The 20765-nt window shown below is 46.0% G+C and overlaps 2 protein-coding genes across 2 annotated transcripts; one reads left to right on the top strand and one right to left on the bottom strand.

The window, feature by feature from the left end:
- Positions 1 to 1070: 1070 nt before the first annotated feature.
- On the bottom strand, positions 1071 to 3986 carry LOC128796370 (cytochrome c oxidase assembly protein COX19). The gene is made up of 3 exons (XM_053957927.1): positions 3766 to 3986; positions 3547 to 3658; positions 1071 to 2491 (listed from the first exon to the last, which is right to left on the bottom strand). The coding sequence occupies exons 1-3, from the start codon at positions 3845 to 3847 to the stop codon at positions 2404 to 2406; spliced, it is 282 nt and encodes a 93-aa protein (XP_053813902.1). The 5' UTR covers positions 3848 to 3986; the 3' UTR covers positions 1071 to 2403.
- Positions 3987 to 11107: 7121 nt separating this feature from the next.
- On the top strand, positions 11108 to 19197 carry LOC128796190 (cytochrome P450 2K1-like). The gene is given in 10 exon segments (XM_053957617.1): positions 11108 to 11128; positions 11130 to 11333; positions 13503 to 13665; positions 13830 to 13979; positions 14264 to 14424; positions 14886 to 15059; positions 15598 to 15739; positions 16290 to 16477; positions 16966 to 17107; positions 17496 to 19197. Coding segments are annotated over 10 exon segments (1533 nt in total). The 3' UTR covers positions 17684 to 19197.
- Positions 19198 to 20765: the final 1568 nt, after the last annotated feature.

Raw genomic sequence — 20765 nt, forward strand, 5'->3', positions numbered from 1 at the left:
CTGTCAGCAGGTGGAGCTTCACGGCAGCGCTGGCACGGGCAGCACCTGGCAGGCTCCTCACAGGGAGATTGATGCACTCCCACAGCACAGCAGCTCATCAGCTCCAAACAGCTCCACCTAGAAATCAGTGCCCCTGACAAACTGCCTCCCCTGGAGCACACACACCCCAGCTCAGCGTTTCCAGAATAGAGTTTTCCAATCAGTATATCAGAACCTCTCCAGGACAGGCTCCTGGAGCACAGCAAAGTTGAGTATGAACCTGCTTTCATTTGGCTTATACCCCACTGTCAGTTTAAAGGAGTACAAACCTGGATACCACCAGCAATACTAAAATAAAGAGGTTTCAAGTGGAAAGATTTAATTCATGGTTTGTACATTGTCAGGAATTAATTGAAGAACATTCTGGGAACTCTCCCAGGTGACTCCAGTGCTGCAGGGACTTGTCCCCTTGAGCAAATTGGGAAAACTGTTTTACCCCAGGTCTGGCACTAATGGCTTTTTCCCCACCACTTCTCAGCTCCATCAGATCTCAATGTCTGATGTCCCCCAGCAGCTCTGATCTTCCCTTAAAGCTCCACTGAACATATTCTTTTCTGCAGCCAATGCTTACAGCCAGGACAGAAATGTCTCTGCCCATTCCCTGAATTTTCAGCTATCCACTCAGAGCTCTCCTTGTCCTGGCACGAGGGGACAGCAGCTGACTCACTGTGCTGGGAAGCAGGATGAGAGGTGCCCATGGATCTGGACAGGATGAGGATGTGATCTTGGGGCTGGTGAAAGGCGCAAACCTCTCCCCCTCGCAGTCTTGTTTGGGTGGCAATCACCCAACACCTCAAAAACTTTGGAACAACCTGGGGGACAGGGCATCAATGTCTCAGGGAAACAGATGGAATTGGTGGATGAACTGCTTGGCCAAGACAAGAGTGCAGAGTAACAGCCAAAAAATGAAACTACCACTGGTAAGAGCCCAGATTACTCCCCCACCATTGGGGGTTCTTTCAGACCTACCAGGAATTCACTTCGCCTTCTAATATTCAGGGAGCACAGAAGCATGAAATTTGATTTCTTTCTTCTGAAGATGCTGGAGATTATTTTAATTCTAACTTGGTATCACTAAAAGAAAGCTCTTATTCAGTGGTTTAATATAATGTCTTTTAGTATCTGTTGCAGCAATACAATCTGCTATCTTTCCTATAAATGTACTAATCTTACCAAAGAATATAATTTGAACAGTAGAATGAAGTGGAATAAAAATATGCAGCAGCAAGCAAATGTCCTTTTCAAACAGGACCTGCTCTGAGCTGTGTGCACTCTGTTCCATCAGATTAGACAGAACAACAATTTCAATCTCAGCCCCAATGATCAGCATGAAGAGTAGAAAATGTTCTTCCACCCTTCCCTGGAGCTCGGTATGAGCAGGTGCACAGGGGAGAGAGGCAGAAGCAAAAGCAGCAGCAGGGGAGGTGAGATGTATCAGAGAGGGGACAGCAGATAAAGAGGGGAGCGTTAGGGAACTGCCTTGGCAGAGAGAGCCAGATACACAGAGAAATTATTCACTGGGTTAAAAACAAAAACAAAAGCAGCAGGGATAACAGGGCAGAACATACAGTGGGAAACACATCCAGAAGAGTTGCAAATTTATTGCCTGCTTGAAACACATTTCTAGGGGGCTAACAGGCCAAATTATTTCTGCTTGAACTCAACAGTAATTAAGAAAGACTTGAACTGCTTTAGAACATGCAAGAGAAATACCACTATTCCCAGTGAAATGATGAAAAAATTAGGCAAACACTGGTGGCATGGTAAATAAAAGCAGAATCACTCCCTGACTGGTGTCTGGAACTAGAAAGACTCTCCCAACAATGATGGAAGATGAAATGACTGAAAAAACACTGCACCTCAAAACAGGACCCCAATGGCTTCCCTAGCAGGGTGAGACCACCCCAGGGATGGGGACTAATGCCAGTATTTAATAAAAATCCATTTTAAAGTACAACAGCTTTATTTCCACCTGGCAAGTAACTGCTGTGAGCGTATCAGTACTGCCCACAGAAGATTAATCAGTAGTTCAAGACCTACACAATAAAGGATTGTTTGGTTTGGGTTTTTGCCCCCTTAAAATAAGACTTCACTGTTCTTACAGAGACAGGGAGAACACTTTGGGCTGTAACTGTTTTGCCTCCAGAGAAATTAAAAGAAAGAAGTTAAGAAATGCTTGAGCAAAGCAGACAAAGGCAGTACTTTTTGCTCATTTAAAGAAAAATCTTATTTTAGGACAATTAAACTTTGGAAAAAAGGTTCTTTCAGGAAACACTTCCTATTGCAATATGAACAGAATGTACAATATGTACTACATTCAGAGTTATGCTTTCCCTGCAAGAGGAGCAAAGTTGTCTGTCTTCATCACGACTTCTCAGGTTTTTCTTCTGATTTCTCATTTATCAGGTCTTTAAATCCCAATTTTTCCAGCGGTTCATTAGCCATAAGTTGCCTAAGTAAAAAAGAAGAAAACAATAAAACACATTTTAGAGAACACAGCCTCTCTCTTGGTTAGAGAGCAGCAGCATTTTCTATTTCATTTACTATTATTTACCCTAAACAGATCCAAGACACCTATACAGAGTGACTGCTGTTTGACAAGACCTCAGAAAATTCAGTTTAAGGAAAGCAACGCTCAGCAATTATTTTTCCCCCTTTACAGTGGTTTTCCAATTAAATGTGTTGTTTCCCCATTTTAGGTACTGAATAAGAGTTTAGTCAGAAACTGACCTGACTCCTGGTTATCTTTAATTACCACATTGCATAAGAGCTTCCCAAAATTCTACCAATGCCATTGACATTTCCAAGTGAATCTGGTTTAGAACAGCCTTTGTGGTGCCATTAGACTTTGCTATAGTGATTTCCAAACTCGTTTTTGATTTGCAGTGTACTTTCCCTCGATACAGTGAAATTTGTGCATTTTTCAAAGTTCCCTGACTCAGCCTTGTACAGGAAGCATTGCAAAGCAATGCATGAATGGAAACATCCCTGGAAAACCAATCACCAACACTTTCTTCACTTGAACCGACGTACAAAAGCTTTTAACTTGCCTGCTTGAAACACATTGCTAAGGGGCTAACAGGCCAAATTATTTCCACTTGAACTCAGAATTAACTAAGACTCAATTGCGTTAGCGTATGCAAGAAAAATACCACTGGCTCTGATAATTCATTGCTAAGTTATACACAACACTTGTAGGCATCTTGAGCACAGTCAGCTGTTATTGAGAAGGCCACGCAGAAGGTGAGCAAACTATGGGCTACAAGCTAGAAGTTTAACTTGTAACCACAGCTGTAAACAAAAAAAAAAAAAAAAAAAAAAAGCTTCACAGCGGCCGCTGCGCAGGGCGCAAGGTGCGCGGGCCTCGCTGTTATCCGTCCGCACGGGCTGGACAACAGGGAAACCACAAGGCAGCCGACCCGCAGAGGCCACGCGGAGCATGTGTCTCCTTCCTGGACAAGGAGTCCTGCGCGGCTGCGGGCTCCCGGCCCCTGCGGCACCACTCGCCTGTCCATGCGGCACTCCAGGTAGGCCATGGCGCTCTGCCGGCAGGCCGCGCTCTCGTAGCCGCTGCGGCGGAGACACTCCATGAAGCGCTCCTTGAAGGCGCTGCACTCCCCTGCAACACACAGCGAGGGCCGCGCTAGCGCCGCGCTCGGGGCCGGCCCCGGGCCGGCGGGGCGCGGGGCCGCGGGGCAGGCCCGGCGCTAGGCCGCGCTACCGCACCGAAGTGATCCAGCGGGAACGCGCCCTTGTCCGGCGGCCGCGGCGTGAAGCTCTTGCTGCTGAAGTTCATGGCGGTGGACATGTCGCTGCCGGGGGTGCGGACACTCTCCGCTCCCTCTCCGGTCTCTCTCCGCTCGCTCCCGGTCCCTGCGCGCTCTCTCCCGCTCGCTCCCGCCGCCGGGGGGAGCCGCGCGCCGAGCGCATCGAGCGCGGGTCACGTGACCGCCGCCGCGCGGAGCGGGCGGGGCCGCGCCGCCATGGAAACGGCGTGGGCGTTGCTATGGCAACCGGAGCGCGGTGCTCGTCGCCATGGAGACCGCGCCCGCCGCCATGTTGGGCCCGGCACGGAGCGGGAGTGTCGCCGCCGTCCCTGCGCCCCGGGCTCCGACGGCCTCTGCGAAATTAACCGATTCCTCCTCACAAAGCCCGTGTCACTGTTCTCAATTCCCCTCCGAGTGCTCCCAGTGTTTTCTGGGTTGTCCTGTGCAGGACTTTGCGGTCCTTGTGCGTCCCTCCCAACTCAGGATGTTCTGGGATTCTCTAGTCTGCGATTCTTTCCTGTGAATGGGTGGCTGTGATGGTCGTGGGCTGCTTGTCTGTGGAGGGGCCCGGAAAAACAGTCTGTCCTTGGCGTTTGTGCATTGGGAAATGGAGGAGGAAAGAGCCAAACTTGGAGCCTGCTGTCCGCTAATCCCTTCACACAGGATCCAGCCTTGTCCAATCTTTCCCTTTTCTGTGCAGGGCTGAGGCCAGGCTCCTCCTTCCCTTCTGCCCCAAGAATAAATTCCTCACCTGTCACTGCTGAGCTCTGGGTCCTGACTTAACAGCCCATTTTCTGGCCCCAGCTCTGGCTGGCATGTGGTCCCAGAGCCCTGAGGATGGCACTGGCAGGAAGGCAGGATGAACTTCCTTAGAAACCCAGCAGGATTTTGGATGGGCCATCCCCATTCCGCTCAACCATCAGCCGCCCAGGCTGGCCACCATGTGGTTCCTCATCTCCCATCAATCCTCGTGGTTTAAGCTGTGCACAAACCCCGGGGATGGCTCTGAGTTATTTTGTACCTGCTACAAGCACGTGGGTTCCCATCGTGTGGCACAAATGGTGGGGGACACCAGTAAAACCAAGGGGGTGCTGGCAGAAGCTGGAGAAATGGTGAACTTCCAGATCCTCAAGATGTACAACAAAGAAAAACACTCCTTTTGCCCTCAGGTTTACAGCACAAACTCTGCAGATTCACAATCTCCTTCTGAAAGGAGGATGAGAAATAGCTTTAATTTAACTCACCAAGTGTTAACCGTGCATTACGCTGGCATTTTTTCTTCTTTGCCCATAGCTGCAATTGGTTTAAGACAGTATTTTATCTTTCTTAAGTTGGTTTTCTTTTAATTAAATGACTGAGCTAAGCAGAAAGAATTCAAGGCTGGGAAAAAAAGAAATTAGATAGGTTCAATTTTTAAGGACAGCCATTATGGAAATATTAACTGCAGCTCCATTTAAAGTGTCTTTTGTTTATGCTTTGATTGCTTTCCTATTACAGTATTGAAATTGTAAATGGAAAATTACACCATGTCCTATTACATAAGCAACTGGTTTGCACAGCTTGAAATATAAGGTTTTATTATTAGGTTTTCAGGGCGATGAACAATAGATGGGTTTTATTATACAGTAAATAGCACTTTTCCACTTGACTTCGTTATAACACTTAATGGTAAAAGGGAGATACTCCTCTTTCATAAATACATGCAGCAAACTCTCTCCCAGATTTCAGACGACCGAGCAGCAGGGAAGTAACTTTGGTTTATCTGAACACGTTTAGCTGACGTGTCAAGGCACTTGATTTTAGCAAACTGCCCAAATTACATTCCTTCCTTTCTGTCACAGTGGCTGACTTGCTGATTTCCCATGCCATGAAGGAAGAAGTCAAAGGAAAAAGCGGAATTACTCCAAGGCAGACAGCAGCAACCCTTTCCAGTTCTGTTCAACACCTTTACCAATGATCTGGGTGATGGGATTGGGTGCACCCTCAGTAAGGCTGTAGATGACACCCAGCTGGGTGTCAGTGTGGCTATCAGGAAAATTCACTTCCCCAAGCATTGCCATGGGCTGCCCAGGGCACTGGTGGAGCCCCCATCCCTGGAGGTGTTTAAAAGCCATGTAGAGGTGGCACTTGGCGCAGTTATTTTAGTGGTGGCCTTGGCAGCACTGGGGGAACAGTTGGGCTCAATGATCTTAAAGGTCTTTTCCAACCTAAATCATTCTATGATTCTCTGCAAAGGCTACATCAACTTGGTAGATTTTATTATATATGTATATTTTTTTACCTGTTCCTTAACTCAGGGTTTTTCTTTGGAGTCTTAAATGTTGTAGTTACTCAAATTCAAGTCAGGTATAGTAGCAGGTGTTTGGTTATGATTACTTAATGTTTTTATTGCAAATGCCAGTTGTATCTTCTAGAATTTCCTTTAAAGGTACAGGTTCTCCTACAATCTAATACACGTGCTTCAGCAACTTAGGATAAATTTTTCCCAAGGAGATCAAATAAAACCCCCATTAGATAATCATTGTGAAGGAAAAAAACCTCATTTGTGGATTAAACCAACCAGTTCCAAAAGGACTCAACAAAAACAGAGCCAAAAAGAGCAGTGCTACAAACAAAGTATTAAATGCTTTTCACATATTTTCTTTCAAAGGAGCAAGAGACTTTGCATCAGGGAAATCTGAAATAGCTGCTTCAGCAAAAGGGTGCCCATCATACAAGAGAGATCAGATAATTCGTAGTGTTTCACAGTATCTCTAGTATGGAGTCCTGAGCCCTTGCCAAAAATTAGAATGCTCAAATTAGAAGACTTCCCAAACTAGGGAAAATCTTGGCTCTTCCCCTTTCAAGTTACACAGCTTGATAGACTGAAAAAGAAATTAAAATCCTTTGCTTGAATCAGACCTTTCATCATTAATTATGGACTGAAGTAACATGTAAAATTGTTCTTTTCCAATATTGTCAGGTAGTGCTGAAAACTTATTCCACTACTGGTGTTTATCCATCAGTTGGACAAACATCTCCTCAGAAGGAGTTATTACACACTCACCAGTATGTTTTGGAAGCACCAAATTAAGTAATACTTCAGAGAAGAGCCTTTATTCATTTTATGGGCAGGGAAATGTCCATGACTTCCATTATTTTCTCTCTCTCACCTCTTTGCCTCTGCCTCTTTTAAGAGCCTGCAGACTCAAATTATCAGGTAGTTAATTGGAAAATAATTTATTGACAAGCCATGAAAGGCTCAGAGTAAAGCACCAGGGGATTTCGTAGCTTGACTTGGGATAGCTGTAGGAAATTAATGAGCTGAACAAGACCAAGCACATTCAGATGCTGGAATTTGTGCCCTTGAGACTGCTGTTCCCAGCCCAGGCAAAGAACACACCTCAGAGAAACATCCTTCCAGGATCACTCATTCCTCTGCCTCACCTTCGTGAGCCAAGCACGCCGCCAGCTCTTACATAAGGCCTCTTGCTCCATCACTGCCACAGGCTGTTGTAAACCATTTTTCTCCCTTTTAATTCAGGTTCCTAGACAAGCAAAAATGCAGAATATTGCCAGAATAGTCTGGGGAATGGGGGTTTCTGTTGTGGATGATTAATGAAATATTATTGTTTTGCACTTACAGGGAAATTGTAGTTTCATACCAATAAGGTCAGGGCCTTAATATGTTATCTGCTCTATAAAGATGTACAGAGTGATAGCTCATTTTCTGTTATTACTGAGCCAAAGCCTCATCAGTTTAAAGAGAAACGTAGAAATAGCAATGCTGCACTGAGAGGTGAAACAAACCTTCATCTAAAATGGCTTATTGCAATTTTGGTACATCTAACTCCACATCTCCACCTGCATCAAGAGAGGGGCCCAAAAGGAAGATGCTGGGACCCTGCTTCTGTAGATATCAACTAATCACCCTTCATGATATGCCTCAAATTTCTCTTGGATTAACACAATTTCTGCAATATGTTGTTGAGAGAGACAGAAGCCAGAGACCCAGAACAAAAAATCCTTGGAGCTGTGTTGAGGCATTTGATTTATCAGCTGTATTTTGAAAATCATCTCTTCATAAACCAGCCTACTCAATACTCACCTGCCAGGTCAGGCTGCCTTGACTTGTTGGTGTAAATGTAGATCTGGAAGATCATGGTTCTAGCTACAGTTACAATGGATTTTACTGCAAATATTTTTGTATATATGCGTATTAAAAAGTACATTGCCAGCAGCAAAGCCAAGGATCTCACATGTGTTTTCTCACCGAGTGAGACTCATGAAGGAATGGCGTCTATTCAGAAGGAGGCTTTTAAAAGCAGCAAAGTTCCCAAGAATGGTAAATGCTTAACACGTGTGTGAAATACTCTCACCTTAGGCTCTGCACTAATCTCATGCACATATTTTTTTATTTTCTTCTCCCAGTGACCAGACTCATCACATATAATCTTTCAATTCAGAACATGAAAAAAAAAAAAAAAAAGCAAAAAACAAAACAAAACAAAACCAGGAATCTATTTTTTTTTGTTTTAATTACCATGAAATAAAGATTTAAAAAAATATTTTTTCAGGAGTCTTTCTTCTCAGAGTAGATTAGCAACCCACACTGATTTGACAGATGAATGAAAAGAAATTAAGGAATCATTTGTATAAAAATGAGCAAAGTGAACACTTGAGATACTGATCACTACAGGGTAGAAATACACATTTGCAGGGTGGGAAAAAGTGGGCGTAATCCAATAAAACAATGCAATAACGATGAAAAATTGAAAGAGGTCAGAGTCGGAAAGCTTTTGATTTCTTTTTGCATTGGCATTTGTCAAGGCAAGCAAAATCCATTAGCAAGGAGCAGCCTGAGTTTTAACACATCTGGGTCTTTAAAAATGTTAATGTTTAATAGGGTGTGCTCAGGCTTTATATGTCCCTGATAACAATGCATGGGCTGATAGGCATCTCCAGGGGCTGTAAAGCAGTGGCAGAGCCTTGCAAGGCACACAAGCACTTGGTGTTCACTCTCGTGGTTTATGATATTATCAGCAGTCATTGACTGCATTATGGCCTTATAACAACCCTTTCCCTGCTTTATCCTACAGTTACTGTAGCACTGCTAACCTGTGTCCCATTAGAAGGTGATGTGACCTTCTCCAGATGAGCACACAGGAGTTACTGTGGTGTTTAAAGGCAGGCTCATTGTCCAGGAGGAACTGATGAGTCGCCTGAGCTGTGCCCACAAAGTCTGCTCACATGAAGGTGGTTCTGCCTTGGGCTGGTAGAAAGACAAAGATGTGAGTTGGGAGCAATGTTTTCCCCCAGTCCTGTGTGGGAACCTCACCTGCAAGCTGAGGGATGTGAGGAAGAAATGGGGGTGAGGGCATCACGTTGGCTCTATTTTAAAACTGCAAAGATTCCTCATCCCTCATTTCTCACAGGGCATCAGTCCAGCAGGCTGCAAGTCCATGGGCTCACTGCTTGAGAAAGGGTCTCACCCTATATTGTCACCACAGATTGAAGTCCTAGGGAAGGTGATTTTTCTTGCTCTGGCAGCAGCCAGCTCTACTCCAACAGACCTCTATGTAAACAGCAACAGATTTCCTCCTTTGGTACCCAACTGGCCCCATGCAGGGTTTTTCCCCTCCCTCTTACTGCATATTATAAAATCTCAGGAGTCCCAGTAGTCACACCATTTGCTCAGAGAAGAATCTGGCAGAACAGGATATTCTTGGAAATGTCTGGGAGAGGAGGATGCAGGCCAAGACCTCTCAGCTGTGCAGCAAATCTTGAGATGGATGTGACCATCATCCATTGCTCTCCTTTCTTTGTCCCCCCTGCCTGGTCCTCTTCTGCACAGGGAAAGTTCCCCCTTGTGAAAAACTCCACTCCTGATAACAAGCCTTGGAGAGCAGGCAGACGTGCAGACAGCTTTTTCATGTCAATCTTGTTAGAGTTTATTGATTCCCCTTGCCTTTGGCTAATGTACTTTTATTATTATTAATAAATAATCATAATTTTTCCATCAGTGTAGCCTGCACGTAGGAGCCTTGGAGACTTCTAGCAAAAGAATTATTAAACTAAAGATTTTTAAAGGGCTGAACAGCAGCAGAGCCCAGTAATCTGCCAGAACCTGCAACTGGGGAATAAAATATAAACACTTGAGAATATGGGATAGAGCATCAAATCAGCTCCTTCCCCCAGAGCCACCATTTATACAAGTGGCTTCCTGTTCTTGGTCACATCTGCTTTGTTGTCATCCCCCAAGGATGCAGAGGGTGGGGGTGGCTCTTGGAGCTGTCACCTGGGCACGTGGGCTCTTGCAGGACCCTGCCCTAGCTTGGGACATGACTCAGTACCTGCAGGGCCAGAACTGCTGCCATGTGCTCCTCCTGCCTGGCACGTCCTTGGCAGCAGCTGCCCAGGCAGCCTCCCTCCTCCATCCTCTGCCTGGCCAGCTGCAGAGTCTGATCCTGGCTCCTCCCAGGTTACAAGGATTCAGGATCTCTTTCCCAATCTAGGCAGGATTGCCTGCAGGGGATGGTTTCTCCTAGAGGGTGGCATGCAGCTGTTCATAAACAGAAAGATCATCACCAATTGCTGAGGCAGGCGTGGCCATCCAGGCACATGGTTCTCTGGGCCCTAAACGGCCAAATAGCGACTGACATGGTGTCAGGGACATTTTGGGATTGCTGGTAGGGGATTTTTGGGACAAAGACAATAACAATCCTTGCAATACAAAACAGTGATTTGCTCAAGGAGGTGATTTTACTGAAGTGGCAGGAAAGCAAAAAGAGTCAGAACTGTCACCTGTAAATAGATCTGCTCCTGTCAGCAATCCTGAATTAGCACATCTTCATGCAACCACCATTCCAGCTTCTCTGTGGCCAGTCTTGTCCTCCCCAAGGGCTTGCTTGCCAGGTGCACCCTGGGCCATGCATTGTTGTGGGCTTTCCATCCTGTGTCCTGCTTCCTCCACTGCATCACCAGTGGTCCAGCTGAGTCCTGGGACCTGGCACAGTGGCAGCAGTCCAGCATGGCTCCTGTCCTTGAGTTCTGACCCTGAAATCACATAGAGAACATGCCCATAACACAGACACTCACTGGGTAACAAACACCTTGTCCCAGTGTTGTAGAGGAAATAAGAGCTCCGGATTACGATAATCCGTGGCTCAGAATAAAAGAGGGTGTTTCATCTGGCAGGAAAATGGAGTACATCTGGTCTGAGTGGACATAAACAAGTCTGCAGAGCCCTTTTGTCTGTGTAAAGCCACTTCCCCAGAAGGTGTGCCCAGGCAATGACAGAAGGGCTATAAAGGGACCCCAAGATGCTCATACCCTCACCTGGCTTTGGGCATGGCCGTGCAGAGTTTCCTGCAGTACATGGGCTCCAGCTTGCTGCTCTGTTTGGCAGCAGGGCTGTTTGCTCTCCTTTACTTTCTCTCCAGCTCCAAGAAGTCGGTTTGCAATTTGCCTCCTGGGCCACGACCTCTTCCTCTGATTGGGAACCTGAACGTGGTGGACCTGAAAAAGCCATTCCAGTCGCTGACAGAGGTAGGGGCTGAGTGAGCAGGCAGGGGGCAAATGTGCAATTCCTGAAATGAGAAATGCAGCTGGGAAAATAGAGATGTGGTTGTGTTTGCTTTGTGTGGAGGGCAGCAATGAGATATGTGGCACACAGGCAGGCTGGCAGAATGACTTTACCTTCAGAGGTGCACACACACACTCTTGTATTTTTATATATAAATATAATATACACACTTCTTTCTTTATACACACTCAAGTGTAGACCACCCACCCCTTGCAATCTGCTCCAAACTGTTGGTGTTTTGAGCCCTTCAGAGGCTGCAGGTAAAGACTTGAGTTGGGCCAGGCTGCTGCCATCAGGAGATATCTCACTGCCAGCAGACCTTTAGGAAGGATGGGTGGATGGAAGGGATGAAGCAAGAAAAGGTATCATCCCCACAGCAGAGGGAAAGGGGATGTCCTATGCACACTTTGTTACAAAACTAATTATATCTCTGCAATGCAAAGCACAACTCTGCCTCCCCAGCCCTCCCCGTGCACACACTGCCCAGGGTGGTTGAGGACTCGATGCATGGATTTTATATGTCTAGCTATACAAATTGCTTTTTCTTACACAGCTCCATGGATACTTATATTTCTAAAAAAGTGACAAAAAAAAAAAAACTTAAATATTAAAAAGCCAGAGGCAATGTTTGTTTCAGAAAGTGTCTGCTGTGTTCCCACAGGGACCTGGGGACAATTCAGTGGGAATTCAGATTTTATCTGGTTGCTGTAGAGACAGTTGAGGTGCTGTGAGGGACCTGTCACATGCCCTGTGTGTGTGCTGCTTACTGGACACTGTGGTGGGGGAAAGCTGGTCCCCAGAGAACTCCTTCAGCCACCTGAACATCTGCAGTGAGAGGGCAGTGCAGACACTGCAATGCTCCTGTTAGCTGTAGAAGAAAGGGCATCCTGCGTTGCCAAAGCACAGAATTCCTACAGCAGGCACACAGTGCTCATCTGCCTTGATTTATGGGGCAGAGGATTGTGTAGAGATCAGTTCTGATGGGCTTCTGGTCCACAGCTCCTGGATATGTTTCAGGATGTCAGTATGAAACTATTTATGAACTATTTTTGGCAGTACTGGGGGATTTTATGATACAAATGTCACGTGACAGCACCAGACTAATTTCCTATAATCTGCCAAGAAGCTTTATTTGGGCTTTCAGGCCTGCCACATCCAATACTTGTGCTGCTGAGTAAAACCAGAGCGGCTGCCAAGAAGCACTAATGCAAGGAGATGGCCAAAGGAAGGCTTGGAGGCAGCTGAGATTCCCTGCCCCTGGCTCTGCCACACGCTCTGTGAGCTGCCAGGGATGAAAGAACCAGCGCTAATGTTATCTCCCAAGCCGTCAAAACAGTGCTTGATGAAAACAAATTCAATTTGTCTGATGTAATAACAGGAGCTGCTTCTAATCTGAAATTCAATTTGTGGAATCTATCTAATGCATAGAAAATGGTAACCCAGGCACATCAGAAACAAGAAGACATTTGGAGTGGATGGCTTGCAGTGTGCTCAAACGAAGCCTAAAATACCAAGTGAATGATTAGCTTGTCAAAGCCACCTTTCAGGGTAAAAGATGATTCATTTTTAATTTGCTATAAAAGCCTAACACTCCTGTGACATTATCTACCAGAATATGCTTCCTAGTCGGATTCAAGTTTCTGGTGGCCAGCAAATAATTCCATAATGACTGCAACACTACCCACCTTGCCATAATTAAGAGACAAGTGCTGTCCTGAAAGAAAGAGTTATTGTCTGGCTTTGTTTTTGCAGTGTTTGTGGCTTCAGCCTCAAAGGTGTGTGCACGCCTGCTTGCCTCAGGTCACCAGCACTACAATAAACAGGCCTGCCTGCTACAGCATTCTCTACCCAGCCTCCCAAGGTGGTATTGCTGGCCTGTTACTGCAGAACACCACAGGAATGCAGTGGCTTTATTGACTCCCCTGATTGGAGCAGTGATAGCAGACACCTTGTTGAGCAAACAGGGTGCAAGCAATCGATAGCTGCTGCTCACTACTTGAATTACAGCAGCACCTGGAGACATCAGGCGGGGCTGGGAGGCTCCTTTTGGTCTAGAAACCACCTCGAGTGGCTGGTACTAGTGTTTGAGTCCAGATCTGGCTTTGAATGAACATATTTATTCACCTTGACAGCTCTCCAAGATATATGGCAACATCTTCACGGTGCATTTTGGACCCAGGAAGGTCGTGGTACTGGCTGGATATGAAACCATCAAGGATGCCCTTTTAAATCATGCTGAAGAGTTTGGAGAGAGGGCAGAAATACCCATATTTAGGAAAATAACACAAGGAAATGGTAATTGACCTTCTGCTTGGATACGTTTTGTCTCTGTTCATTACGTTCTCACAGCAGAGCGTACTGTCCTCTTACAGATCACTTTTTGTGATCATAGGAGGCACCAGTGTGTAAGAATGTTTATGAACCACAGGTGCCATAAGGATGTTACACATTTATTTTAGGCATAGCATTCAGCCATGGAGAGCTGTGGAAAACTATGAGAAGATTCACCTTGTCCACACTGCGAGATTTTGGAATGGGAAAGAGAACCCTTGAGATCCGAATCCTGGAGGAAGTAAATTCCCTTATCAAATATTTTGAATCCTATCATGGTGAGTGTCAAGTCTTTCATCCAGAGACAGAGAACAGGTCTAGCAGAACAATAAAAATTAATGAAAGTTTAACTCTGAGCAAATGGCATCTCGTGGTTAAAGTTCAGCATACAGTGCAGGAGGTTATTGAACCAAGGCCTTAAAACACTGAAACAAAATTCCCTGCTATGAATTCTGGGTGGGGAATGAGTTTTCTTTGGGAGCTCAGGACTACATTTCCATAAGAAACCAGACTGAAACAAGCATAGTCATTCTGTCATTTGTTTTCATTTCTTGAAATACAGGGAAACCATTTGATACAAAAATGATACTCAACAATGCTGTATCCAATGTCATCTGCTCTATATTATTTGGAGAGAGGTTTGAATATGATGATCCAGTATTTCTAACTTTGCTGAAGCTGATAAATCAAAATACTAAGTTGTTGGGCTCCCCTATGGTGCAGGTAAGAGCTTAAATTTATATTTTAGCTGTTAGTTTTGGGGGATATCTGGTTTCCAGCATTTGTTCTCCTGGCCTCCCACATATTTCTTCTTGAGAACAAGAACATTATCAGCCAGTCAGCCTGTACAAAACACATCTGTGGTTCTGTATCTGCAATGCACAGATTCCCAGGCCCCTGCACTTACTCTGTGAAACTTATTACTAAAAGAAAAAAAACCCCAAAGTCTTCACAAAATGAACAACTTTACCCTCTTCGAAGAGCAGAAGCACAGACCCAAACCTGCCTCCTTGAATTACAGAAGGAACATTCTATTTATGCAGGAATCCAGAGCTCCTTAGACTGTAGAGGGGGGGAATTACAGCCAATGTCAGGGCATAGGACAAGGGACCAGCAGTGTGATTTGAGATACCAGTATATGTTCCAAAATGCCAATTAACAGTAAAACTTCTCTTGCTCCACAGTTATATAACTTCTACCCATCCCTTGGATTTCTGTCTGGAGCTTCCAAGACTGTGCTACAAAATATCCTTGAATTGAATGCTTTTCTCCAGAAGCTCTTCCGGGAACACAAAGAGGAGCTTAATGAAAATGACTTATCAGGCTTTGTCGATGCCTTTCTGGTGAAGCAAAAACAGGTACTTTAAAGCTGAGTCCCAGTGTCTTTCTGTTCCCTTCCCTTAGCTCTGACTTAGCTAGCCCTTAGGACTGGCCATCTGTCAGGGACTGGCAGCGAGTGGAAACAGAAGAAGTGCAGTGAGCAGAATATATCAAAGCTCACACACTGAGCTGTGCTGGAGTCGCTCATGGCCCCTCTGGAACTGCTGGTTGAAGAGATTTAGTTGTCGAGACATCCCACAAGGGGGAAAAAAGTTCTCACTCAGCACACATAAGGAGGAGATCATCCCAAACCTTCCTGCAAGAATGGTACAGCGATAAACTGTGTTGCAGTAAAAAAAATCCAATTTATTGGAATTATGTCTAATACCTAGACTTGGGGATTACACATATGCTTGGGACCAGACAAATTCCACACAGCATAGGCCCTAATGCTGAAAGACGAAATATTCAGTTTTATTCACATATAAAGTCACAGAAGGCTAACATGCAGATAAAAATGGTGGCAACAGAGTCACATATGGGTATCACTTGCTGTATTACTCCCATGTTTTGAAGGAGTCAAAGAAACCACACACTGCCTTCAGCAATGGAAACCTGATGTTTTCAACCCTGGACCTCTTTGCTGCTGGGACTGAGACTACATCCACAACTGTGCGCTGGGGACTGCTTCTGATGATGAAATACCCAGAAATTCAGAGTAAGGAGGACAAGTCTCTTGTACAATTTATTGTTGCATGCTTAGGGCTTTGGTTGTAGAAGGGAGTGGAACTCATTCAGTGTTGCCTAGAGTAATTATTCTGAGTGCTCTGAGAGAGATAACAAGCATTGACTTTACAAAGGAATTTTATTCAGCTGAATTGCAATAAACCAGCCCAGCCAAGTGGGAGAGGCTAAGGGGCAGCCTACAAACACAGTAAAGCTCCCTCCTGGTTATTCACCTGCAGGCTATGGGCTTACGTCACTAAAGGTCTCCTCAGGAGCTGATTCTGATCTGGTTTCTGTTGAAGGTTATGGGGCAACAAAGGTGTGTAATGAGAGTCAGGCATGGGATGGACTGTAGTGACTCCATTCAAGCTGCCTTAGCTCAACAACAGACCTGAAAGAACCACACCATGCCCTGACTTACCCACTTCTGCCCTTCCCAGATATTTACAGTTTTCCCTTTTCTTCATCTCTGCCAAACTGGTAGCCATTTCAGTTGCAAGATGAGATTTTTATCATCTTCTTAATCCTTTCCTCCCTCCAAGGAAAGATTCAGGAAGAAATGAACCATGTCATTGAACCAGGAGAGCTGCCTAAGTTGGAGGACAGGAAAAAAATGCCTTACACAGAAGCAGTAATACACGAAATACAAAGGTTTGCCAATATCGTCCCCATGGGCGTATCACGATCGACTCCCAGCGATGTGAATTTCCGAGGCTACGTGATTCCTAAGGTGAGCTCTGAGGCTGGCAGCTTGTGCTGCACAGACTCCTGACAGCTTTCTTAAAAGCAGATGAAGAAACACATAAATAACTAAAGACATGGTGATGCATGGTTTAATCTGTGCTGTGACCCTTTGTCTTAGATCCAGGATAATTACTATAAACATACAATGGATTGTGGTCTGGTACAGTTGTCTGAATCATGATTAACCAGAGATTTAATTAAATCACACTGGTTTGAGTCTTTTATGTCAAATGTCGAACCTCTACCCCAGCACCTTTGTTGAAAGATCTGACTCTGTAAGAAAGGAATGTTTTGTGGTCCAAAAAATAAAACAGCAGTTACTGAAAACAGACAGAGCCACGACTGGGGCAGAGAAACATTCCCCAGTTCTATCTGTCATGTTTTATTTGCCTCTTCACATTAGGAAAAATAACACAGTCTGGCTCAAGTAAGGGAGTGATCTCCTCTTCCATGAATTTCTTTGACCCCTTTCAGGGTACTGAGATTATTCCACTGCTGACCTCTGCTCTGAATGACGAGTTACACTGGAAAACCCCGGATCAGTTCAACCCTTCCCATTTCCTTGATGCCAATGGGAACTTCATTAGGAGAGAAGCATTTATTCCATTCTCCATAGGTAAGAGGACTGTGGGTGTGAAGCTAATGGCAGCTCCCCCTGATTTCAGGATGAATTCAAGTATGAAAGCCAGGGGACACAGAACAGAGGGTAAAGGATTTCTGGTCATTTCTCCTATCCACCATTGCTGTAGGTAACCACCTCTTCTTTGGGGAGAGAGGGGAGACAGGGATTTACTCACAGTCACTGAACAATTTCATATATCTACAGATTTCTGTGTAGTTTGAGACCAAATCAGTAGCAACTCCAATATACAGAGAGAAGGAAGGGAAAATTTCCTATCTCAGCAGCCTGCTCCTCCAGACTGTACCTCCTGTTTAGAAGGTCTCAGACATCAACACTAACAGTTACAGTGCTGATCATTAACTTCTCCCCTGGTTGTTTTTAGGGCGAAGGGCTTGCCTTGGTGAAGGACTGGCCAAAATGGAGCTGTTCCTCTTCTTTTCGGGCTTGCTCCGCAAATTTGTTTTCCAGCCTCCTCCAGGAGTGGAGAAGTCAGACCTGGATCTCACTGCTGATGTCGGCTTTACCTTGACTCCCATGCCTCACCTGGTTTGTGCTGTGCCCTGTGAATGACCAAACAGCACAGCAGCAGAGTAGTGAACACTTCAAGCTTTAAAGCAAATCTAGCTTCAGTGGGGAAAAGCTGTCCCTGAGCTTTAGGAGAAGGAAGACACCAGGCACTGTTATTTTCTCTCATTCATGACATCCTCTCCAACAGCTCTTGCAATGTCTGTATAATGCAAACCCTTCAGACAGCTCTGAGTTCTGCTCTCAGAAAATGTGATTCATTCCTGGAACAGCACATCAGAGATGCTGTTTTCAGGACAGTTTGAAAAAGTGAAATGCCTTCAGACCTCCTCTGTAGATGTAACCCATCAGAGCTCTGCCCTGGTAGTCTATGGGGAATTTCTCAGCCCAAAGTCCAAGCCCTGTAGCAGAGCTCATTATAAGTGCCCCAGCTGGAGACAAGAGACACTCAAAGGATCTGGAAATCTCCTCAGGATGGTTGTTCAGCTGAGCCTCAGACTGAGCTTCCATTGTGCGATACAGCCTGCCTTATCTTTATTACAGAGTCCCAGACACAAGGGTGTAACACGGGCTGATGCCAAGGCCCAGGCACGGGACAGTTATCAGAAAACATCTAAGTGGTTTGGGAAATGGGTTCTTTCCAGCTCACACCAGGCACTTCATGTTGAACAGCCCATTTATGATGGGGCCAATTGAGCAGCTTTCCGCTTCTGCTAAGAAAGGCATTTCTACCACTCCCTCACCTCTCCTGGCTTCATGCTGGCTCTGGCACTTGTCCAATTCCTTACTGGGCCATCTTAGATCCCTAACCTGGCCAAAAATGAGCAGCCATGGCAAGGGAAGAGTTTCTGAATGTGTGGCTGAAGCAATACAAGCCTGCAGTAGTGTGAGGGCAATGGAGCTGGGGCTGGGCAGGGACTGCCACACTCCAACAGAGAGCTGGGAGAGGCTCAGCCCCCTGCTCCACTTACACCTCAGGGACTGTACTTCCTCTGTAGATCTTCTCTACCCTTCACAGAGAGAAAGGATCCTTCAGGGGATGAATCAGCTCCCGTAAGGTTGTCATTTCTCACTCTCTGCACTGACTGCAGGGTGAACCATCGTCCACAGGCTCCCAATTCCAAACTTACCAGGTGTGTTGTGATGAATAGGGACAGTATTGTCCATTCAACTGAAAATGGAGCAGTTATGGTAAACCTACAACATAAAACTAAAGTTACTGTCATTTAAAGCTGAACTGTGTGTGAATGGAAGGAAAGAAAGGAGAAAGAATATAAAGGGATGAAAAGGTACGGCAGCCTCCCTCTGGCAAGGACACTGACTCTCCTCACTAGCTTTAGTTCACACGACTGAAGGCAGCACTCTCACAGTGATTCTGCACCTTTTACTTGTGCTGGTGTTGCACTTGGTCAGGGGCTGTAGCACAGGCCCAGCCCCAGCTCCTGGGCTCAGCTCAGGGAGTGCTCAGCAAGCTCTGCGACAAGGAAGCCTCTGCTGCTGCGCTTGCTTGCGTTTGTTTTGCTGTTGCTCTATTTGCAGTCTAGCTACTGCAAGCCTGACCTTATCACCTACTTAATCATTAAATATTTTGTTCTGTTGCTGTTGATCTATCTGGTGTGACAGTATGCAGTTGATTTCAGGTCAAACTCATAAAGCTGGGCTGCACCACCTTCAATACCTCCTCATGAGAGAGGTGAGCACAGGGATCCATGGGCAGCCTGCAGCCAAGACATGTTCAGCAGCACAAAGAGTGACAATACTGACAGCCACAACCACCTCAAAAGAAATAGCTGGATTTCTAACTCCAGAGAATCACAGCTGCTGTGTGAGGCAGGACATGGCTCTGCAAGGCTCTCTGATGTGGCCCCTTTCAGTGGTCCCTGTGTCTCTTGCCCTTGCTTACAAGGAACCCGTCACAGTAAGAGCCAGCAGGAGTTATCCTGGGATGCACTGCTGGTCAGGAATGGGACTGGCAGGGGAGGTGCAGAGATTTTGGGGCATTTAAGTTAAAGGATGCAGGGCTGGTGTTTTAGTGGCCCAGGCTGGCTGACTGGCAGTGCTGTGGTGGCCTTTAAGTGGCCGATACCCAACGCTCCATGTCCTCACCAGTACCACCAGTCACAAGTGGTGGCAGAATGCCACATGGGCATGAGGGATGGGGGACAACCAGACCACGAGCACCTTGAGGGGCCTGGCTGCCCCAGGAATGCACCCAGAGCAGTGTCAGTGCCTGGCAGGTGTTTTGTGCTCGGCACTGTGTGCTCAGGCAGGGCAGCACGTAGCAGCGCGGCTCCGGAGCGAAACACGAAACACGTACCAGACACCTCAGTGAGACAGGAATTTCTTGTCATCGCAAGGCTTTTACTTACCTTTGTCATTTTAATGCATTGCACTCAGAGCCTGGCTTGAAAAAAAAACAAACCACAATACACTCCCCCTGGCTTTTCAGAGATAATTTAAGCCTCTTTCTGAAAGGCCTTTTTATGAGTTCAGAGGCTCCCAGGGCAAGTGAAATATCGGGAGAGCAGCAGCAACACGTAACATTTGCCCTGCAGGGTGCTGCTGGTCCAAGAAAACCCTGCAGGAACACAGATTTTGCCCAGGCACAGAGCATGTGCCATTGCAAGTTCTCATCGCAGTGCCCACGTTCTGCACCCTGTGCCAGCCATGTTCCTTCCTGCCTGTCTTTACAGCCCCTCTGCCTCTTAGCTCATGGAGCAGGCAGGGCTGAGTCATCCTAGGCATGCTCTGGGGGAAACCGTTGCCTCCAGCCCATTTCTTGGAAACTAATAAAAAAATAAATCTCAGAAACGTTGCGACACACTTGCTGCTCCTGCTTCTGGGTGGCTGTTGTGCTGCAACATCTCCACACCACACAGGCAGCTCCGGTGAGCGCCCGGCAGCCGTTCGCTCTGGGACCCTGCTGACCATGCCCCTCTCTGGATCAGATCCACCTCCTTCCTTGCCTTCTTTGCATTTACAAGGCTGAGGGCCCATATTTGCTGAATAGTGGCCTTTATATGATCTAACCTTTGGACAAATGTACCTTTAGCCTTGTGCTTCCTCATCATGTAAGACAGCTCTTTCTTCCCTGAATGATCATATTCCTTTGGCTGGTTGTGCCAAA

The sequence above is a fragment of the Vidua chalybeata genome, chromosome 16 (genome assembly GCF_026979565.1).
Source record: "Vidua chalybeata isolate OUT-0048 chromosome 16, bVidCha1 merged haplotype, whole genome shotgun sequence".
Classification (NCBI taxonomy): domain Eukaryota; kingdom Metazoa; phylum Chordata; class Aves; order Passeriformes; family Viduidae; genus Vidua; species Vidua chalybeata.